Source organism: Chelon labrosus, assembly GCF_963514085.1.
Source record: "Chelon labrosus genome assembly, chromosome: 24".
In the NCBI taxonomy this organism is placed as follows: Eukaryota; Metazoa; Chordata; class Actinopteri; order Mugiliformes; family Mugilidae; genus Chelon; species Chelon labrosus.
In genome coordinates, this window is record NC_140357.1 from 2,872,686 (window position 1) to 2,898,483 (window position 25,798).

At 44.5% G+C, this 25,798-nt stretch overlaps 3 protein-coding genes across 7 annotated transcripts in view; 1 reads left to right on the plus strand and 2 right to left on the minus strand.

Annotated features, from left to right (window-relative positions):
- Positions 1-13,381, minus strand: part of LOC311509256 (striated muscle preferentially expressed protein kinase-like) — a 35,111-nt gene extending 21,730 nt beyond the window's left edge. The window contains exon 1 of the mRNA XM_084574382.1: positions 12,319-13,381. Within this exon, the coding sequence (XP_084430508.1) occupies positions 12,319-12,700 (382 nt within the window). The 5' untranslated portion in view covers positions 12,701-13,381. The remainder of the gene's footprint in view (positions 1-12,318) is intronic.
- A 2,466-nt stretch (positions 13,382-15,847) lies between these two features.
- Positions 15,848-18,474, plus strand: inha (inhibin subunit alpha). The gene is made up of 3 exons (XM_084574150.1): positions 15,848-15,908; positions 17,064-17,385; positions 17,575-18,474. The coding sequence occupies exons 2-3, from the start codon at positions 17,091-17,093 to the stop codon at positions 18,312-18,314; spliced, it is 1,035 nt and encodes a 344-aa protein (XP_084430276.1). The 5' UTR covers positions 15,848-15,908; positions 17,064-17,090; the 3' UTR covers positions 18,315-18,474.
- Positions 18,475-19,244: 770 nt separating this feature from the next.
- On the minus strand, positions 19,245-25,410 carry LOC311509621 (gap junction gamma-1 protein-like). 5 transcript variants are annotated; one of them, XM_084574858.1, is made up of 5 exons: positions 25,269-25,410; positions 21,907-22,178; positions 21,594-21,819; positions 20,837-21,517; positions 19,245-20,714 (listed from the first exon to the last, which is right to left on the minus strand). In XM_084574858.1, the coding sequence occupies exons 2-5, from the start codon at positions 22,144-22,146 to the stop codon at positions 20,701-20,703; spliced, it is 1,161 nt and encodes a 386-aa protein (XP_084430984.1). In that variant the 5' UTR covers positions 22,147-22,178; positions 25,269-25,410; the 3' UTR covers positions 19,245-20,700. The 5 variants fall into 5 exon arrangements, with proteins under 5 accessions (XP_084430984.1, XP_084430982.1, XP_084430981.1 ...); XM_084574856.1 differs by adding an exon at positions 23,480-23,593 and having other exon boundaries at positions 19,245-21,517; XM_084574855.1 differs by lacking the exon at positions 25,269-25,410 and adding exons at positions 23,480-23,593; positions 25,045-25,229 and having other exon boundaries at positions 19,245-21,517.
- Positions 25,411-25,798: the final 388 nt, after the last annotated feature.

The window sequence follows — 25,798 nt, forward strand, 5'->3', positions numbered from 1 at the left end:
GAGGGCGAGAAGAGGTGAAAACAGGTAAAAATGACATTTCACATTCGCTTAGCTCCGCACAATTTGATGGGTCTGTGAAAACAGCCGCGGAGAGTTGGCCACCCTCAGAGAGAACGAAATGGGTTGAAACTCGAGCGTGACATGAAGCCAGCTGTGGCTTATAAAAATACATGGCTGCCACATGGAGGGGAGGGGGATGGAGAGATGCTCTTCCCTCAGGTTTGATTCATTTACCAAAATTAAAGTCTAGAAATGTCTTTCAAGGACAAATATGTATAAATAAGACCAATATCACCTAAAAACATTTCTTAAAATTATCTTTAGCACATCTCTTTTTATCAACAGATAGTATAGCCTTGAATATTTTGAGAGAAATACTTTTTTTCATCAGGAAAAACGGTTTTAACTAAAGAACCAAAGCAAACTGCAGTTTAAAAACGATAAGATGACTACCGGATAACCTTTTCAGTGCAAGTCAATGTTACTTTTGATATTTTTGAGTCGAAATGTCAATGGTAAATGGGAGATATGGTTCACAGAAATACAAGACGACAACCACAAAACCTGTGCCTGCGCAAAGAAGCCATTCCTTTCATTTTAAGGGAGACATTCAAAAACAAAAAGAGGAGAAACGAAAGACTCCGATGTTAAATATTAAGAAATGAAAGAAGATGCAATAAGAGGAAAGGCCTGAGGGGAAAAGGAAACCACAGACGGGGTCAAAATAAATCACATTTCTGGGGCTGAGATCACGTTACATCGGCAGACGGACAGATGAAGCCGGGGACGGACGGACGGACGGATGGATGGATGGTAAAAAAAAAGGCAGAGGGTGAATCAAGACAGGCAGGTTTACCATAGCTTTGCTTTCGGCAGGAGCGGAAAACTTCGCTTCCATAGTGGCAGCAAGAGAGGGCAGACGGGAGAGCACCGTTACTATGGAAACCAGCATCTCTCTCACCCACACGACCAATCCTCTTCGTACCCATTAGAGTCTAAAAATCACCAGCCAAACTGCTGGGTGGCTTGACAGATATGTTTACTGGTTACAGAGCCTGTGAAGGAGGAGGACGACAACCACAAAATAGGTTGCACCTCGTTGCGCCTCGCATCACGTCACATCCTTAATAGATAATTCCAGCAGGTCTGCCTAATGATGAGAAAGCCAGTGTAACATGAACAATCACCATTAGCGGCGTATATGTGTGTGTGTGTGTGTGTTTTCATGAGCATGTAGAGCCACCCGTCTGTATCAAATGAAGCGTGCGCACCAGGCGAGGGCATCTACTCAGCAATATATTTCACAGTCTATGGCTCGAGTAGAGTAATGTAAACACAGGATTTGGAGTACAGCAAGCCTCTGGTTTGGCTGAAGTCACAGATTGCACAAATATGACACCATAAAACCATCAAGATTGGACATTATTCACTCAAGGATTTTATGCAGAGAGGCGGCAGCAGCAGCAGCGTGATTACAGAAATACTGCTGCGTGGGGGTGGATGTACAATAACAAAACCCACTCTTGTTGTCAAGCAGTAAAACAGCAATACAGTAAAGCAACACAGGCGTTCGACAACCACAAGTTTCATATAGAAAATGTTATTAGCGGAATAAATCAAGTGGAGCACATGCTGTCAGAGGCTAAAACACAAGCATGAGGGCTACAGTAGTTTTAATTATTAACAGAAGAGAATTGGAGTAAAGCTCATACTGACAACACACCATGGGTAAATCTGCCAAATGTCCGCGTGGAATGCCCAGTTCTCTGAAACAAGATACAAGAGCACAATGCATTATTCAACAGCGGAGCCCCGGCCAAAGGTTCTGTTTTACTCAAAACGCTAAAGGGCCAACTGCACCATTGACCGTAAAGCACTGCTGCTGTCACATCCTCTAAAAGTGAACTGAGTTTCAGCTTATCTTCACATTTTCTGGGTAAACGAAGAAAAGCTGCCCAGAGGGTCGACCGTCACAACAGTACGCCATCATAGTGCAGCTGTTGAGCCCTTGAATTCATTCATTCCTCAACTTTTTCAGCAAATACCGCTCATTCAGGTGTCTAAATTTGTTAATAAAAGCTACGAGTTGTCAGTAAAGTTGTAAAAATGCTTATTTTGTGACGCAGGTAGAGTCCTAAATCTAAATTTTCCGTCCAAACTGAACATTTCTTTAATCATTCTTTAATATTTTTCTAATATTTTTTATTAGGACTGCTGGTCATGTATCACTGCAGACAATGAAGCGCAACATTTTAAACTTAGAAAGAATACTAGTCAATTAACAAAATCTTTACTAAAGATGCACGTAGCCAGGTTATCTTTGACTGAGTGCCCGGACTGATAAAGCGGCTGGTGAAAACGCTTCCTGGACGGTCCGTCAATCAGCACCGAGGAGAGCTCCTCCGAATGACTCACTGCTTTGCAGCGGACGGAAAGCAAAAGTAGCGAAAAGTGAAATGACTCATATCGCACTCGTTTCCCCCCACATTCACAGCGCGCTCCCCATTGGCTAGCGTTTTCGTGTCGGGCAATTTGATTAACTGTTGCCTGGTCGGTGTGACGGCTGCTTCACAGAGCCCCCCCCCCCCCCCCTAGAAGCTTCCATCGCCGTCGTGATCTCCATTGTTGAGCCCTCGAGGCAATCGTATCAGCGGAGCCCAGCCGCGGACGGCATCCTTTTGAAAATTTGGATTTGGCAAAGGCTTCAAAATAAATAAATAAATAAATAACTATTGAATGGGTATAATCCAAATCCTACCAGCATTATTCTGGCAAATCTGCTGCTGGAAGCAAAAGAGGACATCTCAAGGGGTTGTTATTGATGCCGAATTCCAAAGAGGCAAAGCAGCGGCCATCCAGTCGGAAGCCGGCTTTGTCTTGTGCTTCTCTCACTTCCTAGCCCTTGCGAGTGGCTGCCCTGATTCTCCTGTCTCCGTGGAGTGTAGCCTACTGACACACTTTTCATCTGCCCCAAATTTGTGAAACCTGTTATATGAATTACTTATTATATAACAAAACTGTCACGACCGCCAAAGCTCAATGCATATTTCATGACGGAGAATGTGCAATGGGGTGAATGGCTTTTCTTTTTTAGTGTTTTAGGGAGACGGAAGAGAATTGCCTTCGCTCACAGCGCACTAAAATCTATTCTTCTACCTGGCAACCGGAGTTTTCTTGGGTTTAATTCCGTTGTTATGTTGTCCTGATTTCTCCTCACATGGAAACTGATTTATTTTACTGCTATTATCAAGCTATTATAAATACATTATTATCAGGTAAAGGGTGTGGCATGTCAATCTAGCATGTAAAAACCTACAAATCTCTATAAAAAACAACACGACTACAAATTAACACCATCATTGTAGAGGCTCTTTGCCATAAAGGAGCGAGCTCACCTGAAATCTCTTCTTGGACCAGATTTTCTTCATCTTCAAGTACTTTTCCCCGTCAAGCGTTCGAGATTACCTGTGGCGTGAGCTCACAAAAACATGCCGAAAACCCGAAAAAAAGCCCAGGGTGTGGCGTCAGCAACGAGAAGACGAAGAAGAAGAAGAAGAAAAAAAAAAAAAGGGTTTCAGCCGCCTTTGGTGCGTGGGTGTGTTTACTCTCCAGTCTGGCGGCAAGACGGGCAGAAAGCGAGCGAAAGAGAGAGCTGGAGGATGCAAACAAGCCCGAGCCAGGTGTCTTTGTGTCTGAGCGCGTATCCGCTGATGTGAACAGCGTCCCTCTCTGACGTAGAGGCTGCCTTTGGAGGGGCAATTCTCAGCTGGTTTGTCTAACTCCCCCCCACCCACCCCCGACCCCCCTCTCTGCCAGCTCTCCCTCGGTCGGGAGCAGAACAAGGGGAGGTGGGGCGTGGAGCTCTGAACATAAGGGGAGTGTTGGGCTTGATTGCAGTGATGAGAGCGGAGAATAAGAAGAGGAGGAGGAGGTGGTGGAAAAAATGAGCAAGGGAACAAGTGGCTTCAGCGGAGCGTGTTGACTTTTTTTCCTGAGCGGCTCGGGTGGAAGATGAGAGCGACAAAGAGCAAGCAAGGCTGAGGCAAAGAACGAGACGGATAGAGAGAGGGAAATAAACAAAGAGATGAGACGTAGAGCAGAAGGGGGGGGGGGGGGAAGCGGAGTGGGGAGGGGATAGACAAAGCAAAGAAGAGAAACAGAGAAAGCTGGAGAGAAACAGTTGTTTTTCTTTCAATATGCGCAACCGAGAACGCATACAAGAACAGATTTCTATCCCATCCTCACGCGCTCTCGCTCTCTGTCTGTTCTCCTCTTCTTTCCCTTGTTGTCCTGTCTAAGGAAGGCAGCAGCCCTCAGCTAACCCCCCCCCCCCCCCCAGCAGCCCTCAGCCATCAAATATTTATCTATATTCCATGTCTGTTAGCTCTAACCAGCGATAGGGTCGAGGCCTGGAGCAGCTGAGGGGATATAGTGACTGAAAGAGCAAACACATTAGGCCTCCTGGAAGTGGATTACAACACAATACATTTAAAGAATGAATTCGATTAGATTCTTTTTATACATTCTACCTCACTTCTGATTTGATTTTTTTACCAGTTTTGCTGACTGTAACGCCTCCTGCCTCTGTAGTAAGAAATGTAGGAAAATTTGTGAAGGTGAATATTTGCCATTTTGGCAATATGCTGCCATTTAAGCAAAGAATGAGTCATTTCAAGCAATGACAAGCGGCTCCACAAGAGCATGCTAAGCAGTCTCGATTGTCTTAATCAGCCACGTCTGAGAGCGAGGGACACAAATCTCTGCAATCTCTGGAGAGCAACGAGTCACCGTGGCCACCAAGGTATTAGTTTACTGCCTACTTCTCCCTCATTTATGTTACAACCCTGCTTCACTGACTGCAGCATAAAGTGGAGCGTTCGGTACAAAATGGAAGGCAAATTGAGAATAAGTATTTGCTTTTTTTTCTCCTTTACTTGGTCTCTACCGACTTCTAAGGAAAAGATCTGTCCCTGTAGTCGCTTCATGCTCCACGATGTTCACCAGCAGCAACACTAGCGCTGTCTGTCATGACACACTGGGAAATTATTGTAGAATCAATCTATTCATTTTTTTTTTTTGTTAAAAACCAACTTGCTGCATCTGGGACAAAGCTTTTGTGACAATAAAACGCTCTGCCGAACGGAGGAGGGAAGGAAGCAAAGTGATTGTTCTGCATTCGGCACGGAGAAAGACAAACAGCCAGTTTTAATACTAAAATATTGATGAGAGCAGTTTTAAATGTGGGAAAATCTGGCACATTTCAACCTCCCCCATTTCCATCTCGCTTAACCATTATTGATATAATACTGATATCTGCAGAGGGCCTGTGGAAATCAAAGAGAATATTGTGAAACCCTCTCCTCAGGGATTTCTCGCGAATAATTTGAGACGACACATAACTGCTTCCCTCCTCCTGACTTCTCTTCCTCCTTCAAACCTCTCTCTGTATTTAATGCACACTTTGACACATTAATTGCTCTTTCAGACGCTACAGTGCTCCCCACACCTCCTCCATCACATCCATCGCATCTAAAAATAATTGCAGGCAGACCCAGGTCTGACTCCCAAACTTCTTGCCACAGCTCTTCTAGCCTCGACTGCCGCCGTGCTCCGCCGAACACCGCGCTTTTTAGCGTTTGTTAAGTGAGCCATGTTAACTGTTTACGGCCTTGTAAACACAGAATCAATATGTGATTTACTCCTGCAGTGAATCAGGAGCTGTTTGGCGAATTTTGATTCTCGTCATTGGCTTCATCCCCTCTTTCCGTTTTTCTGATGATTAACACGAAGCAACAAGACGAATTCTTTTCCTCAAGACATCCATTTTAATCCCCTTAGACTAAACACAAAACCAAGACACGCAGCGGAATGCCTTTTTCCAACTGTTATTTTAACAAACCTCCCTCTATTCACCCTCGCCTGCCTCGCACTCCTCCTCCATCCATCACAAGCGAGAGGCATTTGCTCCAGAAGAAAGTGAAACGATCAATACCGGTGCTTTATGCGTGATATGGTATACACCCCCAAGTAACAGTTCAAACGCCCCCCCAGATCGATAACACCCATCATAACGCAAGAGTCCAAGACCGGCATCCAATGAAAAGCCGGATACGGTGGCCAAAGCGTCCATTTCACGTTGCTTGGAAGAGTCTCTCAGGAGGCTGTTTTTCCTTCTGCTCGCTAAAAGCCACAACCAGTCTGGTGAATCACGGGACGTCAGCCATTAAGAACAGATAATTAGATCGTAGTGGTGCGCGTCATTTATCCCACTCGGAATCTGGTTTGGTTCAGGCAGTAACTTTGTCTAGTGGACTGCTTAAACCTGAGGTGTACACAAATATATAATCCAACCCTCGTGTGTCAGACATACCTGAACAAATAAAATATTTCTTCACGAGCCAAATTTAAACATCTCCATTACATCAGCCTGACACAAAATCGACATGCAAATCATAGACCCTGAATGGACGTTAGAAAGAGTTCGGACACGTGCGATTTGGAGCGAGCCAGAGTTTAATTAGCTTAAAACAACAAGAGAGTAAGCAGACTTCACGGAAACCCATTGATTTTGTGACAGCGGCTGCTTTCGGTGGAGCGGCCCTGATGGATGCCTTCCAGGCATACGGCTTTATCAGCAGCAAGTCTGCCATAATCTCTCTGCAACAGAAAACTGATTCTGCTGCCGTTGCATCACACTGTCTCTGTGTTTCGGCGCAGATGATGTCTGGTCAAAGCAAACCAGACGCTCCATAACGTGTACTTCTTTTTATTTTTTTTCCAAGTCTCTTTGGTAGAAGCAGTGGCCTGTGTGACACACACTATCAACATTCTGTTACCAGACACCACAGGACACCCTCAAAAGGCCCGTGTCCATTCTCTGATGAGTCACAACTGTTTCGGAGGCACAAGGGAGACCTACACAATATTGGTGTAATGATAATATACTTGCTCAGTGTGGTATAACCCATAATGTTGAAGTTATGGTGCGTAGACCCATCAGACAACTTAAACCACATCTGAACCATGTCGAGAGACTAAAGCAAAGCCGTCGCTTCTTTATACGCCGCCAAAAAAAAAAAAAACACCCTCAAAAGAAAATGTGAGCTGTGGCATGTCGATGCAGTTCATACGGTGCGGTAGTCTGGAAATCCCAAATGACAGTGGCCAATGTTGACAGTCACACTCGCAACTTGATCCTACCACCTAATCCCCACGAAATCCCGGAGGGTTCCTGCGAACGACCAGCGCACCAGCGGGATGGAACACAAACACGCCATTTGCCAGACCAGACACGAGGGGAAACGGCGCTGGCTTCGCTCGCGCCTGTTGCCTCAGCTGCCTCGTGAGAGCAGAGAAGCTAATTAATTGCGCGGCATCCTTAATCCGCTCCAACGTATTGTCTGAAGAATGTGAAATCATCGAGCGGCTGGAGATTGTTTTGGCTTCGGTGTGACGATGTGAGCCAGCCGCAATCCATACGAGAAGTCTCGGTCGATTAAATATGGTGAGAGAGTGAATGCCATGGAGTGTATGGGCTATAAATGACACTGAGGGCAGCACAACAAAAAATGCAGAGCCTCGTTTATTAAAATACTTTCTGGGTCAAGGCAAACAAACATTTAAAAGCATCAGGAAACCTTTAGATTTAGCTATCACTGCAGCACTATTTATTCACTGTGTCTGCTTTCTGGAATGGTTTACATATTGATAATGGATCAGGGCTTTAAGGTTATTCCAGTCTAGCTTGTAGAGTTGTATAAACTGTGATCTCTTTGAAATCAGGGAGTGAATCTTAAAGTAAATCCTTACGAATACAAGAGAGACTAACTGAATTCAATTAAGTAGCAACCATAGCAGTCTCAGGTGTATTACCTTGTTTTCATTTCCATTACAGCTCTTCCACTCAGCTGAGTATGCAAATTATATCATGATTCCCTGCTACAGTGACATCCTTCTCTAGTTTCAGCCATTAAAAGACCCCTGCTGCTCTAGTACATGCCTTGTATCCACTCACCTCTCTGTTTCTTGCTTCTCGGCCCACTCGCACCTTCCCTAACGCTTCTCAAAGCCTTCCGAGCATCGAGCAGCTCCTTCCGCGACATGGCTCTCGTTTTCCCTGTTCGCTCTGTTAGGGGTGGCTACTTCTTCCTAAAAGATCGCCTCCAAGCGTTTCCCATCAAGACGCCGCTACAAGCTGGGGCCTACATCACCCGGCTCGTTTTTAAAATGGCTTCTTCTGAGTTGGGAAATGTTCGCGGGAAGGATGTGCAGCCTTAAGATGGCTGCCGCAACCTTAAAAACTTCATCATCTTCAGCCCATGTCTCTCAGGCCTGCCCTCTCCCTGTCCCCCCCAAAGTCCCAACTTTGACTGCCAACTTCTATTCTATTTCCAGTCGTGCATAGTACAACCCCTCCAGTTGTACTGTACTTTCCCCGTGCACCCCCTTTCGGGGAGCTGCCACCCCCACCCCCAGCTATAGCAGGAGATTAAACCCAGAGAAACTGAACGACCTTTGCTGTCCTCTGTAGGTCACTTTGATTGGTCTACATGGAGTTTTGAAACTCTAGGAGAAAGCAGACATGCTGTAAAGTAACTTCACATATATTACAGGACAATGAGACAGCTACAGGGACGATAGCTGAGGCGAGGTGGATCTATTTCAGATAACTATGTGCTCACAGACCTTGAAGCCGGAGGGGACTATAACGCCGTAGCCTGGTATGAGTTAAAAAAGTCTGTGATGAAATATGAATACATCAAGACAAGTATTCACACTGATGCTTAGCAGGAATCATCATAATCTAAACAGCTGATTCAAACTCATCATGAGTATTTATTAAAACTGTCTAATGAATAAGAACAAATAGGTCTCGCTGTCACTCCACTTTATATATTTTTTTTCGAGGTGATGTAAAACGGGATCAAGTCATTCAAGGTGTTCTTGGCGCGGAGATATCAAATGTAGAGAAAAAGGCAGCATTAACGTAATGCAAGCCAGCTTAGAGAGCTGGATTTGAAATAAATGTGCATTTATCTCATCTGGAAGGTTTAAAGGAAAATACGCAATTGATCATATTAAAGGAAATTTGGGATCTGGACCAATACTGGCTCGAAATCAGGATGTTTCTTGGCTCCCGCTGATTAAAGCGTGATTTATCTTTTGAAAAGTTTCCTGCAAGTGCCTCCATTGTTATGAATATGCCATAAAAAAAAATTACTGTGCAGCCGCAACTTCAAGTAATTTAGATTAGAGACTGTCTCAACAGAGAAGACGGTTTGCTGTTGCCCAGAAACCTACAGAATGTAGCGATGTCTAAACCACAGTAATCTCTCTTTGAAGGGTCTTAAAGATGTGTTATAACAAACCTGAACAAAACAGCAAAGGCATGGAATGGCTCAAATAGCATATATTGTGCAGAAAATCTACAGCTAAACCAAACCACTGTTATGCAAAACAAGCTATTTGTCCCTCATCTCTTGCTCGTCAATAGATTTCAACTTAAATGTCGTTTCTTCTTCTCAGAATGAGCTTTAAAGCCTCAGGGGGTGATATTATCCAGCAGTTCACAAGGAGAAAAGGCCGTGTAGCAGAAAAGATGGTTGTCTTTCCTTGGTGAAACAAAACACCTTTTCAAATCTTATCTTGTGAGTACCTGCAAATCACTTCTGACGCGTTCATGCTGCTGCGTCACAATTTGATCTACTGGAAAAGTGGCTTAAAATACCACAGATAACCAAAGAGCATTTTTTCCCTGCGCTTATCCGGCCTTTAGATGCCTGACAGTGTGTTAATCAAAAGCTATTCGCCAGAGGGTGACGTCAATAAAGTAGTCTAGACTTGTGACACTGCACTACTCCTGCTTCTGGTTGGTCTGATCTCTCAGGGTGAAATCTTAAAGTGGCAGCAGACCTGGCTGTCTGACTCACTGAGTGATGCTCAAAAGCAGCCAGAGCAGCCATTAAAACTAACCACACACATGGGCGAATACACACAAACAGTGAAACGCACGGATACGCGTTCGCAGCGCCCCCACCCCCGCCCCAGAGCACTCTCCTCGACTCTTTTTCATCACGCTGACCGTGATTGAGTGTGACAGCGCCGCGTCTTGACCGTGGTGATGCTATAATTATCCGTGATGTCTGCTGGTGCAATCGGAGAAGGGGGCCGGCGGCATCCACACATCACTGGAGCACGAGCCCTCTGGCCGGCACGGCACATACCAGGCCATAAATAACCACAAGGGGAGAGAGAGAGAGAAGAGGGGAGATGTGAGAGGGAGGGAGAGGTCAGAAACACAGAACAGATAGAACCTGAAAAAATGGATGAAGAGGAGGACATAAAAGTTAATGTGCTGTCTTTGGTTTGCTATTCTGAGACAAATCTGTGTAGAGCAACAAGTCTACACGAGAAGTTATGCTGTTTAAATGCTTACAATTAGAATGACACTAACGAGATGTTAAAATTATCTGAATATATTGTATGCGACACCATATTTTCTCAATGCATACACTTTAGGGTGAAATATTTAAGTTCCAAGATGCCCCTGTTTTTACTAGGTCAAGATTGTTTTAGTTTTAGGTCAGGTCTTTGGAGATGTACTAGATAAGTACTGTTTTCGGTGACTTAAGTCTGACTAGTCTGGACTCCTTAGATAAATCTAGATTTCGACTTAAATCTAACTGACTGAAACTGATCAAAACCAGGAGAGACGGAGGCAAAGAGACACAGAGGTGCCGAGAGAAATGCCGCAGGGACCGTGCGTGCCAGCTCAGAGTGTGAGAGCTGGCGACATGTGAGCTCAACTGTCAACTTTCACCACAGGCCAAGGTACCGGGACTATGATCAAATGCACCCAGCATTACAATGATCTCACCGTACCAACCCTATCCTGTACGTTACCCAGAGGACGCAGACGGATGATGCAAACGGCATGAGAGTATTCTTTACCAGCAAAGGTGATGAGGCCCTCATCCAAGGAGAAAAGAATCACTAAGAGTGACTGTTATTTTTATATTTTTGATAGTATGCATCCACTGCAAACTATGATAAATAGAGCTATACTGTGCGAGCTTATCCTGGAGTGAGTTACTGAGACAAAAAAAAAAAAAAAGCCACACGAGCTTCACTGACAAATGCTATCCTTATCTCTATATGGCAGGAGTGACAAGACAGACGGGGAGTTACAGATAATCTATTCAAAGCCACCGCGCTCAATTGTCCTTAAGGAAGACACTCAAGCAGCTATGGAGACAGTTGCTTTTTCACACTAACTGGCTAAATCAGTTGTAGTACAACAAATGGAAAAAGCAAATATGCTTTGGGTATGAGAGACACTGGTGGCATGGAGGATTTGACAGATGGGATTGCTCTTACTTAAGCTTTTCAGGGACATCATTTATGTCCCGCATGCTTTGCCGTGTGAATTTATGCTGACGGACTGGCCATCCCGAACGAAAGTGTCTCACCAAAGTATTCTAATTCTGGATCTGAGGATCAGCAGCAACAACAGCAGAAGCAGCAATGTCTTCACAGCCTAATTTCGATTCTACAGCTTGATCGTGGTGTCGCTCTCCTGCTCCAGTCAGCTCGTACGCCAACCAACAAGCATTTCTAAAGCTGCTTATGCTAATTTAAATCAAAATGTTAATGAGATTCATGAAATCCACTCCGTGAGTTATCTCCCGAAGAGAGGGTATAGTAACAATGTGTTCAGCATCCATTTGCTCGCCTAAAAGTCATGCAGTGCTAATAAACATCACAGCAAGAGCCTCAATTCTTACAGCATTTAGCAATCTCGCTAAATCACGTACAGCTGTAGTTGGTAATGACATCTGTTTGTAAGTGCTGGAGGAAGGAGACTTTACCCAGGCTAACAGGACGCTTCCTGATCTACTTGAAACTAGACGCACCTTAGCAGCAAAGGTTATCCTCCTTACCACGTGCCCCAAACCCCAATTTCCCACTCTTAGTAAACACAACAAACAACAGTCAAAGGTTCAGCTGTGCAGCCAAGAGAAGGCCATGACAGGTGACATTCTTCCCCCTCTGACAAATCGGAGGCTCTATTTGCATCTGCATGCTAATTTTTACCAGCGACACCGAAGATAAGCTTACTGTCTGATGTTGCAACTCAATCTGGGATCAACAATTGTTTTGTCTGGGAGAGCTTTCAGCAACTAGGATCAAGCGTGGATCACAAATCACAGAGTAGCCAAATGGAAATATAAAAGTCAGGAAGTGAACGGTCCACTTGAGGATCACTTTGGGAACCTGTTCAAAAGAAAATATAAAAATCCAGTGTATGCTTCAGTTTACCTTCACCGAGGTCCATAACAGCCAAGACTGCGCTGCAGCTAGCCTCTCCCAGGTCATTGGTCGCCACGCAGGTATACAAGCCGGCATCGCTCGTGCGGCAGTCCCGTATCCACAGCCCCCCTGAGTCCTGGGCTTCTGATGGAGGAAGGAGCTCATCGTTGTGGTACCAGATCAGTGAAGGCTTCGGACATCCAGACACAGACACCCTCAGTCGAATATCGCAACCCGTTCCCACAGCTGCTTTGCGGAGTTTACGGATAAAAACCGGAGCGGTTTGCTCTTGTGTTTTAACCCCGCTGTCTGAGACGTCCCGGTCATTGGTGATTTTGGCCCTCTTGGACGGGATGTTGAGATAGGGACTGGAGGCAGGCCGCTCCGCCATCTTGGTTTCTTTCAGACTTCTTTACGAACTGCTCTTTTTATCTGGTAATTGATCGGGCTGTCAAGATGAGCTGCATTTATTAAATGCCTCTTCTCAAAGACTCCATTGGTTCAGGTACCTTTGGTCTCACAGGGAGTTGAGAGGACAGTCGACCTGAGCTGGTGCGCCGGGGACTGAAATGACCAGAATACGTCAATCAGAATGACATCAAAGTTTTAGTAGGCCAAAGCTAAAAATATACTGCGAAAGTAAACAACACAGCTTGTTAAAAAGCTAAACGTCGTCTGGGTATATCAGTAGTCTCGTGCTTGTTGGGTCGAGTTTTTAAGACACATCTCTCAGTCTCTACGGTGTTTATTTTGTCCACTATTTAACTAAATCCATCTCTTTTAAATGTATTTATTTAAGTTCTAAATTGGTAAAATATGAAGTGGCCTGCTTCTTAAACGCCACAAGAGTGGTCAACCACATGAAATGCTACTGCTGCATTGTCAAATATGTTGGGTGGACGGCCTTTCAAAGGACTTCCTATCTGTTACCATTAATTAATATTGAACCTTTACCTACTCCTGACTACTTTTCTAATGGTGAGAAGCTACTGCTATTATGTGGATCAGGAAAAGGGTCAAACAAGTTGCTTTAGAAAGCAGTAACAAGTGGCCTATTACACCAGCAATGATATTATATGTCACAATATGCATTTGCTTCATGTGCTTATTTGTGATACTCCACTAATCCACTGATCCGAGGAGTGGCCTAAAATAGACTGATAATAAAATGAAATGCAACTTACCTGACTTTTGCCACTAAAGCTGAAAGGAATCCCTTTGGACATCCCCGCAAAGTCCAAGTTAAGGTAACAAGATCCATGGAGCAAAATGTTACATCTCAAATCGTTTGCTAAAGCCTGCGCCTGTGCGTGTCCTTTAGCGAGTGCAGGCTGTAGGTGTAAGTCCACCCTAGATCATGTAGCATTAGCAGCCACTGCCATGGTCCCTTTCAACAGGTTTAACCCCGGCGAGGAGTGGTGAGGAAAAGAGAGGGAGTGAGAGGGAGCGAGAGAAAGAAAAAGAGAGAGAGAGAGAGACCCTTTTTCCTAAATGTCAACCCGCTCAGGCCTTCTGGTCCAGTGTGCTTTCACTAACAACCCTTTAGTGCTTCTCAAAAGCTACACTTTTAACCTTTTTAGACTTCCAAGTCCTTCAATCAGCTCAAATTATCCATCTATCTTCTTCTCTCCCGTGCCACTGCTTCACCCCCAACTCCCCCAGGTTGGGAACGACAGCTGCACCGCCACGGATAGGTCACATTTCTCAGGCCGCCATGTTCGACCTATTCTCACACACACGCCCTCTGAGCATTTTAGATAAAATTATCAACCCAAACCCATGCGTAAGTGGGTATGTGTGAGAAAGGAAGGCGCAGCATGTGTGTGACAGCCAGAGAAGCTATAAAAAGACAGTCTAAGAATACAGGCAGGACTTCATGCAGCTGTAGGGCAATGATATAACAACACAATGGGACATGGTAGGCTGGAAACATTGCAGTAGATGCATTTAGGTGTGATAATACTGACACAGAAACAAGGATGCAATGAACTGGAAGCAACCGAAATGTTTTCAGAATGACCTAATCAATATCGGACCTATTAGTTTTCACACACACTATAACCTGATCCATATTTGCCCTTCTGCGGCATCTCTTTGAGGCTTACCAAGGGTGTTTCTAAACTGTATTTGTTAATAACCGAGTTGTTCGTTGTAAGTTTGAATGTATATATATTTAGTACACTGGAGACCCCTTTCTTTGTGGAAATTTAAGCCGAGAGCCTCGATCCACTGACTGAGATATGACTTATGTCTTGACAACTAAATAAATACATTCAACAAGCATGGTAAATGTGTACTGTATTACACTACACAGACAAGAGAACGCCCTGTAACTTGCAGGTAAACAGGGTGTGCAGCAAATGACCAGTACGCTACCAATCCTGTAGCTGCCAACATGATTACAGACACAGTCGTCTTACCTGAGCATAGTTATCTGGTGCAGCCCTGCAGCCAAGATACGCAGTTTGACACTTTTTCTTAATGCACTGTAATGATTGAAATTGCAGATGCAGATTGCAGACTGCGACCAAGGCCAGCTCAATGATGTCCATCAGTGAATATTGCTATCCATACTTCACTTCACCTGTCAGTGTTAAAAGAGAGAGAGAGATAAACCTGCTGAGTTTTGTGTATTAAAAAAAAAAAAATCACTGTGCACACGTTTGCAAATTAAATAATTTAACGCGTTTTCATTTCCAACAGAGACATAACAAATGTCCCTGCCATCTGATGCCAGCGAATTGCATTGCACCGACAGTAAAGTGCAATGCAAAAGCAATGCAGTATTTTAGCGCCCCCTGCTGGTAACTACAGTACATAGCACTTTCAAATTAAAACTAAAACAAAAACATATTTTGGCTCTCATTAACATGTTTATTTTTTAAGTAACTAAAATATATGAAATCGAAAGTTTATTTAATATAATAATTTAAATGTTAATGTGCTAAGGTGTAAACCAAACAGTTCAAGGTAAACGGTATTTTACTCAATTGACAAAACACATAATCGATTATTTATATTCATATACAAATGTACATGAAAATTAAATTATGTAATAAAATGTAATTGGAACATTTACATGAACATGGGTTACTTGTATGTAAATAATGTTTATTTATTTTGAGTGCACTGCTTCCATATGTTAATTTTAATTAACCTAATTAGCCTTTTTTTTGACACCTAGCATTAGTGCCAGCTGCAATTATTAGCCTCTGTATGTTATAGCCATAAATTTCAGTTGGCTACATGTAGCATCGACATGAAGCTGACCGCTAAAGTGTATTTTCCCAAATCTCAAACTGTTAGTTTAAGCGTTTACAGGGGTTTTTTTTAGTCAGAAAGGAAAACTTTTTTGATAAATGTCTGCTGTCACGGCTGGTTTAGTTTGGACAGTACAAGCTAACTTCCGGTGGCTAATGTTAGCAAAAAACAGACCTTTGGCTAAAACCATAGTGTTTATGACTAAAATAGACAGTCTCCACTGTCACTGGTTTTTAGCATGTCTCAGACGAACAGTTTAGCTGTTTTATCACATTATAAAAAGTAAACCTACCTCTGTAAGGAGACATTTGTTCTTTCCTGCTTTTGTTTGCCCTCAGGTAAGTTAGACAGCAGGTATTACCAATAACATGGCTCAGTTCAGTTAAAATGTTTGTGAAAAACATTACAGACAGAACCTTGCAAAAAGTTAGCCAAATGGCATTGTATATTTTTTATCGTATTATTTACACACGTGTTTTCCTACTGTGACATGAATACATTTTAGTATTCTGTGAAAAAAAAATAAAAAAAAATAATAATTAAATAAATAGTATGATCAGTCCTATATACTGGATACCATGCTGTAATTGCTACATGTGGCCACAGGGGCCGCTATTTAGCAAAATACACTTTCATGAAAAATGACTGATCAATAAATTGTAAACTTTTTCACCACAATTTCTCTTAAAAACACATAAAATCTGCTTTAAGTTAATTCTCATGGTATGTCTGATCAAAGCACACATTTAACGCTTCTTTAATCAATTTATTTATTATATAACAAATTGCCCTAAATCTATAATGAAGACACTGAAGACATTGCTGTTTAAAACTCTGGAAATTCTAGTGCCCTTTGGTATAACATTCATTTGGTTGCTTTAAAATGAAATACCTGTGAACATCTGGTATTTGGCCTGTTAAAAAGTGATAAAACGTCCTTTTGCAGTTACTAATAATACTTCTCTGAGAAGGACTCGGGGATTCAAGGCCAGTCAGATAAGGAGGGTTTCCTTTCCAGCAGACAAAGGCGTTTTTGTTTAGTGGGAGAACAGGTGTGAGTTGTGTGCAACATGGCAACTGCACTGACGTGGAGCAAGCGGGATACAAATTAACACTTTTGGAATGTTTTAAGTTGCAGATGCATGCATATATTATGAGTAGTGGTTGATTTTTTTTTTTACTCATTCTGAAGCTTGACTGCCCGAAAGCGCCTCTGCAGGACGGTAAAGCAGAAAATCAAACGTGCAGACACACTCTCTTTATACTGTGTGAAACAGATAATGCAACATCCCATCCTTCAAGGCCATCCTTCGCTATCTTCCACTTGTATGCCGGCAACAAAATGCTTTGAGACTTCACAGATAGCGCCAGAGTCAAAACAAATCTGTGCTGGAGGAAGAGAAGTCACCGCGTTCTGCAGCTAACTTTGAAAGCAGTCGGTCGAGAATATTCAGGTTTAATTTCTGGACTTCTTTTGTTGTTCCACCTGGCAGATTTTTGTGCAGAGTCGAGCTGTTATCATGGTGTCCTTTGCCGCCTTCATCCTGGCCCCCTTACTCGTTCACGGCGCGATTCAAGCCTGCAGGGGCGAGGAGCTGTCCCGGGACGCCGTGCTGTCCTGGTTCAGAGAGCGGGTCCTGGAGGGCCTCGGGCTGGAGGAGCCGCCTCCGACGATGGCGCGGGGTCCCGAAGGGGACGCGGCGCAGGCACAGACGAGGCATCGGAGGGTGCCCAGGATGAGCAGAGCGGCGTGGGTCAATCACCACACCGGCCCGCATGAGGAATCGTCTCAGATGATTCTATTCCCAAGTTTTGGTGAGTAACATTTCTAAACCTCCTTTCCCTCTTCTAATTCACTCCAAAACCTCCATATATTCATTTTTCCTGACAACCACACCTCTATGGAGGACCAAAAATGCCAAAAAAAGACATTAAATGCAACAAAAATAATATTCAAAGTGACATTTATTGATATTTCTCTAAATGTTGTATCTTGTTTGGCAGACTTAACTTGTTCTGGATCTGACTCAGAAACCGCAGACATAGGCTTCACGTATCACTTCCAGCCGTCCATCGACAACCAGGACACTCTGGTCACGTCTGCCCAATTCTGGTTCTACGCAGGAGAAGGAGCTACCACCAACTCCTCCGCCTCGCTGTTCATTCTCACCTCAGCACAGCAGATAATTCAGGCAGCAGAGGCTCCATCAAAGTGGACCTCTGACGGATGGACCACCTACCAGCTGGATCAAAACCTGCTGACCCCTGTCGCTGAGGGCCCCTTCCTGCTTCAGGTCCGCTGTCCAGCCTGCCAGTGCCACGCCAACGAAACAGACAAGATGCCCTTTCTCCACCTCCGTGTTCGGCCCCGCGGTCCCGTCCGCTCGCCCCGCCACGCGGCAGCAACCATCCCCTGGTCTCCTTCCGCCATCTACCTTCTGCAGCGGCCCTCGCAGGAGAGGCCCCAGCACAGCGACTGCCAGCGAGCGGAGATCGACATCAGCTTCGAGGAGCTGGGGTGGGACAACTGGATCGTCCATCCGAGGGTGCTGACTTTCTACTACTGCCACGGGAACTGCTCGGCCGAGGGCCGGACCACGGCGATGTTCGGGATCGCCCAGTGCTGCGCTCCATTCCCGGGGACCATGAAGTCCCTGAAGATCACCACGACATCCGACGGCGGGTACTCATTCAAGTACGAGACCCTGCCCAACATTATACCTGAGGAGTGCACGTGCATCTGAACAATAGGGCCATTAAAAACCAGTGTATCATTACAAAAACAGATATCTTTACAATAATTACCATATGTAGTATATGTATTTTAAAGTGTTTTGCAGTTAGTTAAAAAAAGCAAAAAAAGTTTCTGGTTTTACTTTACAAATAAAAAGTTTCTTCTAAGAATATGGTAGTTTTTTTTCTGATTGATTGTGTTGCCTGGTGTATTTTTTTTTGTTTTAATAAAATAAAAAAATAAATAATAAATGTACAAGACCATTTCTATCTGAAGTCCTCCGCATTTTTAGGATGCATTGTACATAAATGCACAAAAAAGTACAAGAAAATACAAGATTTTTTATTTATTCATTAAAAAAAAAAAATCCATTTTTCTATATTTTCTGTTTAGCTTTTAAGCTTCCTATTGGGTATTTATGATGTGTTTTCTTTTTAATTAAAAATTTTACAAACCCCTGAAAAAAATAAATTAAATGTTGTTCCTAGAAAGACTGGTCTTCTATTGTATGGCAAATGAGTGATTTAAAGGTTCATTCCTCAAAATCATATAAGGCCAGTAACTACAATAGAAAATAAGTATGTGAATTTCAGCTACTTTTGCTTTAAAATCACTTATAAATCATGCATTATTTTGATTTTTTCTGACGTTTACTTAGATATAATGCCCAAGTAACGCTAAAACTAGTTTGGCTGCTCTTCCTTCATCTGCCCTCTAGATGGCACTGTAGGTCAACTTCTAGTACCTACCCCGACAGTATGACTTCTGATAATACATTACAACTTTAGTAAATTATGATTGACACTCAATCTTAGTTTCTTTTATCCTATGTCACTTTTAAATTATTTGTTTCTGTCAAATAATCACATCACCCCCAACAGAGATCTGACCAAGACGTGGTTAACGTGACCGAAAAAGAAATACTTGGACCATGTTATTCCATTCAAATATATTTATTTCCTCTGAAGTCAAAATAATCTCTACAGTTACAAAAACTACAAAACTTACAATAGAAAAAAAAAAAAAAAGTATAACCGTTGAAGGATACTCAAAATGGAATGTCGTACCTTGCAATTAAGTAGCAGTGAGATGATTACAAGAATACAGCATCAAACAGCTCTTTGGCAGTCTGTAGGTTCAGTTTTCCAGCCACAGATCGTAAAACCAAAATGACAGGCTATGAGAGAGAAAAGAAGAAGAAGAAAAAAAAAAACAACTCTGGAAGCTATTGATCAGAAGATTACATGTTAAGTGTTCTGTGAGTAAGTAGTGTTCATCCGTTGCGTTTATTAGCGGTTTTTATCCCCAGAGGATGCAGAGAGGCATCCACGCTTAAGCCCTAAACGTAAAATATCGGCGCGTGTCAGGAATGGAAAATGTGTCTCACCGGAGAGGAATGGAAATTTTAAAAGACAGTGGCCCAGAAGACAGATGCGTCCAGCTGGTTAAGCAAAAACTGACGAGCATTGAGAATATTTTTCATAGTTCAAAACCAACATGCAAATGGCTACTTTTCACCTGTCATGATGCCTCCACTTTCTTCTAATCTACAACTTTGGTCAATCAGTAAACAAAAAATAATAAAAAAAATGGAAAAAAAACTGCGTTTTAACTTGATTGTACAAAAAAGGATTCTTGGAACATTTCCTGTCGATTACGATTTCAAGCATTTCCCAGGTAAAGATTTTGGCCGATTGGAGTAAATATATAAGCTACAAATATCCGTCTCCGAAATGCTGTGACTTGTGGCTGATCGATAATCCCTAACATTAAATCTGTTTGAATTAAACTCATCTTGCGCAGGTTAGGCAGCCCCCGCTGCAGAAGGCATGCTGCGCACGCTCCAAAGCCGACATAACCCAAGGCTGTTGTCTGAGACTCTCTCTTTGAGGCCAAGAACATTCTGAGACATTTTTATAAAAAGCAAGTCTCCCTTTTGTGAGGAAGACAAAAAAAAAAAAAATAGTTTACTTAGCCAGAGGAGTTTAAATCTTACTATAATCCCTACAAGGTCTTAAAGGCGAGGATTATTACGCACATGAGAAAAAAAAAAAGAACAGGGTGGGTGAAAGAACAGGGTGTAGACGGGGTTTACGCAAAGGGTCGACAATTTTTGGACGTAGGTTGGCAAGCAAGACGAGGCAGGCTTTCAAGTTTAGAGTCGTGGAGATGAACCATTTGTCACAATGCAGCTCGGTCAGCATTTCTCGGTTTTTGGGCTGACCCCTAATACTGAAAGGCACATTTCTCTCATCGACAGCACACGAGCACTCACAAACACACACATACACGCTTCGGTCTCCCTCAGTGGTCTGACTGCATTCCCATATGTGCTTCCCCCATGTGTTTAAGGCCAGTAGGAATGGAAGGACAGACGTTTGAGGCAGGAAGCACGCTCAGGCATGTATTCCTAGGAGATGAAGAGACAAGGCAACACTGTTCAGCATGCAATCGAAGGTTTGTTTGTGGGCGACTTTCTGGGGCAAGTCATTTGCTGCTTTAATGCTTTAGGACTTGAGGGGTTCCTCATACCTTTCTCGCTCGCCTCTCCTTGCTTTTCCTGGGCGAAGTTGAGGCGGTTCTGCTCAGCAGCCGTCTGTGCAGACGTGTTGACTTCCGGACTGCTGCTGCGTGAAGGGCTTCCTTCATCTGCCTGGTAGGCAAGGCCTAGGTGCTGCTGTGCCAGCTTCAGGTGCCTCCTCAAGCGCTCCAGCTCTCTGGACGAGTGGCCCTCGTCCCCGAAACTCTCTCGCCCGGAGTCGCCCATTGGCAAGTCCCTAAGCTCTTTCAGTTTCTCCTTCTTCATGGTGGCGTGGTATCCGGGCGGAGCCGTGGGCATGGCTCGCGCGGAGGAAGGTGGGAGGCGGGGGCGGGAATTGAGAGTGGCGCGCCTGCGGAAGGTGTCGCGGACTCCGCCGATACCCAGGTGGACGATTTCCAGCATGGTGAGGAGGAGGCAGAGGAAAGACACGACGTACATCACCAGCAGGAAGATGGTCTTCTCCGTGGGGCGGGACACAAAGCAGTCCACCGTGTGCGGGCACGGCGAGCGAGTGCAGATGTACGAGGGGATCACCTCGAAGCCGTACAGGAGGTACTGGCCGAAGAGGAAGGCGACCTCAAAAGCGGAGCGCCACAGCAGCTGGCACACGTACACCTTCATGAGGCCGTCGCGCAGGATCCTCCGCCGACCGTCGTGCTTTTTCTCCGAGTCTTGAAAATCAAGAAACACAAGTGAGCATCACAAAAGACGGTTAAGAAGGATCTGTGACCGACATTGTCATCTTACTTTTTTCTGCTTTTTCAGGCTTGTCCGGTTCAATCTCTTCTGCGATCATTGGGTCTTCTTCTCCGTTGTCCTCCGCCTCTTCGTAGTCCCGCACCGCACCGCGGCTAACGATGGGCATCCTTTTCTTCCGCTTCTGGCCGGGCCGGTACTCCGTGTCTTCCATGCGGGCGATCTTGTGCATGGCAAAGCCCAGGTACATGATGGTCGGAGTGGTGATCAGGATCACCTAGAGAAAGCACGTGGACATTGACCATCTAGCCCAAAGAAGAAGCGAACACTCCAACCCTGATCAAAAACGAAAAGCTCTACTCACCTGAAAGATCCAAAACCTGACGTGAGAGAGCGGCGCGAACGCGTCGTAGCACACGTTCTCACACCCGGGCTGCTGCGTGTTGCACACAAACTTGCTCTGCTCATCGTAGTAGATGGTCTCGCCGCCGACGGCCGTGAGCACGATGCGGAAGATGATGAGCACCGTCAGCCAGATCTTTCCCACGAAGGTGGAGTGGTTGGAGATCTCATCCAGGAGGCGGGTTAGGAAGCTCCAACTCATGGTGCCGAAGTGACCGGAGCGCTAAATCAGCTCTGGATTTGAGAAAAGCAAACAAAAAAGACAATGACTCATGGTGATCTGTGCGGTTTGTGCCTTCTTTAAAGTCCGTGTCAAGGCAGTTTACCCAACCAAAGTTTGACATTAAAGCTGCTAAAGTTGCTTTTGTTTGTCATGATTAACTGTAAAAAGAATCTGGCTATAATAAAAACCTCAAGGATTACTCAGACACTCCTACTCAACTAACAGAAAGTGTCCACGCATGGGCGCAATGATTTAAAACAAAGGCATGTTCAAACGGTGCCAAGTGTCCTAGGTAAACCTCAACCTCAACCGCAGGACTGACAAATCAACACAGCCACATTCGTTTTAATCAGAGCCCTCGGTCATGCAGGTATTCGTGTGTGAACTTCTCGGCAAACGTCAATGTTGGTCAGAGCGCCCCCGTCGTGGCGGCAGCATGGTAAACCCACATTCTTCCAGCTCCCGGCCACGGCGAGCTCGAGCAGCTTCATCAAACATCAAAGTGTCGACCGGCAGGTTGCAGCTAGCCGTGGGGAGACCTGCTGTGTGCCCTGGCCTGCAGGAATTATGATACCAAAGCGGTGAAAGGCATTTATTTTCCGTCCCACTGCCTGGAATTCATTCATTTAAATTCTTTAAAGCCACACCGTGGCAACGATATAAAAGAACAGCACCCGGCCCTTTAAAAAAATTCCCCCGAAAACTCTTGGTTAGTTTTAGCCGGGGCAAAACGCCGCCAGTGTATTCACACGCAAACTAGACGGGCACCAAAAAATGAATAACGCCTCTTTCTCCACTTTTAGAAAAACAGGGTGTAGCAGCAAAAACTTAATGACTCATTGGCACAGAATGAGATTTAGAAAAATCCGTGGGCTTGTCTCCACTGACTCAGGCCCTCACTCGCCAGGTTGATAAACCAAGTCCCTTTCTCCAGTACGGAACACTCGGATGCCGAGAAGAGGTGAAACCGACTTGCCTGGACCTGAAAAGAATTCCACCAAAAAAAACGGCCTTTAATGAGCCACACCACAGCTATGAAAACACCCAGACAGTGGAAATTACAGGCCTCGAAGCTCCTGTCAGATTAAGAAAAAAATCTTAATCAGGCGTATGTTTTGAAAAAATTAGAAGATTCATCCACTTCAGAGATGTGTCATTACCTAAAATAAAAGCTCACGAGACTGGTGAACGCCTAGAAGACACTTGCCCTAACAGGCAACTTCATGACCCACATGGACAAGTCTGAGACACACACAGGTACAACTGCAAGGTGACATCTGTTTTACCCCTGACACACAATTACAACACCCACCTTTAAACGGTAAAGGTGATGCTACGCCACAGATTCCTTCGCTGAAAACTGTCCGGTTTCCTCCACTGGCTCCCTTCCTGATATTTATCCCCTTCTCGCACGAGGACATGAACTCTTTGGCAAAGAATAAAAAAAAAAATGCACAATGACCAAAGGCATCTTTTTGAGAAATCATTACTATCCTGCTTCCAAAACCACTAATAGACATCAGCAATTAAGAAAAAAAACCTCCAGGGCTGCCAAAACCTGAAATTGGCGTCGACCTCCAAGCAAACCTCAGCTTATCAACCTTTAAAACAATCTTATCAGCGCACTCGAGTCAGCTTCCAGGCCTGAGAGCACCTGGAAAACTTAAACTCTGCGCCCGCTTGACCTTGCCAGCGCAGTTCATGGAGTCACGTTGGCTGATATTCTCCCTAAAAAAAAAAAAAAAAGCCAAACGTGTAAACCCCAAGCATGTCCCCTGATCTGTCACGTCTTAAGTGTCACGTTTCCTGTAATTTCCGCCACACGTGTCAGATTGCGGTTGACATTTCTGAAACTTTTGCTCGCTTTCGACGTGGAGAAAACACGGGTTCAGCCGCCAGTTTGAAGGCTCCCGGAGATGCGGCGCTGAGGGGAAAAGGAGGCTTCTCTCTGCACACAGCGGGAGCACACAAAGTCTACTCATCTGAAAAGGTTTACAGCACCCCTTGTTAAAACGGCTAAACGCCTCCTCTCTGGATAAAGACGCGAAAGTCGCGCAGCGTTTGACAAAACTTGCTTTCTGGCTCAGGTAAATGCAAACATTTCTGCAGGCTCCCAGCTGACCAAAGACAGCTTTCAAACAGTAGCTTATTTGCTCATGTGGGCTAAACTCAGCTCAACTGATTTAATGGTCTTTCTGCTTCAGGAGTCACTTGGCTCCGGGAGGAGATGGAGGGGGTTGGAGAGTTTTTGGGCAAAGGATCTGGACAAGGCGAGTTAACATTCCTGCCTAACCAAAAACAGAAAGCTGGATTTAAGGGTTCAGGGAGCAGACAGAGGGCACATGAAATCCCTATGCAGTCTGAGCAGGAGGAGAAAAATCCAGCATACGAATGTCAATCACTAGCCATGCAGCCCCAAAAGTAGGGGGGGACAAAAAAAAAAAACAGAACCCACATGTCTGATTTCCATTTCTGTTTCAAATAATCCAAGAAAAAGCAGCTCGAAGGAAGTTTAAAGGTCCTCGGCAGAGCTGTTGACGGCTATGAACACGCTTTGCTGAGTCAGACTGAAGTGTTTTGGAAATTGTGGCATTCCTGGAGGAAAACTAAGTGCTGCCAAGCTTCAGCGGGGAAACAAAAAAAAAAAAAAAAGAAAGAAAGAAAGAAAGAAAGAATCCAGCGATTTAGAAGATGAAGCCATGAAGTCCTACGCGGGATTAGTTTGGAAAGCTGAAACCGCTGTTAGTGGAAGAATTGCGCATTAGAAAAACAAAGGAAATCGGTGCTATTTGGAACGATTCAAGCTGCTGTGGTATTATTATTATTACTAGAGAACCTCACAACGACACGCAATGACTTTTTTTTATGAAGTCTTACTGTGTTAAATTCCCCCCTTGAGGTGGAAACTGACGAAAATATGACGCCTCGCCGCTCTCCCGTTACGCACAGCTCCCAAAAACTCGTCTGATTAGCCCAAACCCCGTGCGTAAAACAAACTTCCCGGTTGTCCAAACACTTAAATCATCTACAAAGCGGCTTCGGTTGAAGTTGCAGGCTCAGAATATATTCACTTTTCTTTCTCTCGGTTAAGAACGGCTCACCTTGTGCGCCTCCAATCCGCGCGTCTTCTCTCCTCGCGCTTAATTGCTTCACCAGGTTTTTCTAATTAACGCGCGCTCTCATCGGCGTCCGCGTCCGAGGCAGCCTTCAGTATGAACCCATTCAGCCCGCGTTGACCCCATGTGTCGGGGTCCCGAACAAGAGGACAAAAGAAAGATCTCTGATTCCTGCGGGCTCCCTTGCTCCCTCCTCCTCCTCCCTGCACCTCCTCCACGTAACTCCGGCCCCATTCAAGACGAAGAGGAGGCCCCTCGCCTGAAACCTGAGATCCGCGACGCCGACTACCGTTCTGCCCTCAACCACAAAGGACCACGGGAATCCTATTATATACTTTATAATATAATGATGCTATGCAATTGTCATAGTTCAACCTCGGGCCTCCACAGGGACCCTAGAGGAATTCCATAGCAGATAAAAATACGCTTTAGGAAAGTAGTCAACATGTTGGATGCCAAATTAAATACATAAATATATTCAATAAATCCATTTTAAAGATATCCATTCCAACTTT

What these genes read in the sequence shown, in the direction of transcription:
- inha (XM_084574150.1), top strand. Translation starts at nt 17,091, where the DNA reads ATGGTGTCCTTTGCCGCCTTCATCCTGGCCCCCTTACTCGTTCACGGC. An exon ending in GATTCTATTCCCAAGTTTTG is followed by an intron (nt 17,386 to 17,574) that starts GTGAGTAACATT and finishes CTTGTTTGGCAG; the next exon opens with ACTTAACTTGTTCTGGATCT.
- LOC311509621 (XM_084574854.1), bottom strand. Translation starts at nt 22,146, where the DNA reads ATGAGTTGGAGCTTCCTAACCCGCCTCCTGGATGAGATCTCCAACCAC. An exon ending in TCAGGTTTTGGATCTTTCAG is followed by an intron (nt 21,820 to 21,906) that starts GTGAGTAGAGCT and finishes TGCTTTCTCTAG; the next exon opens with GTGATCCTGATCACCACTCC. An exon ending in GCCTGAAAAAGCAGAAAAAA is followed by an intron (nt 21,518 to 21,593) that starts GTAAGATGACAA and finishes TTGATTTTCAAG; the next exon opens with ACTCGGAGAAAAAGCACGAC.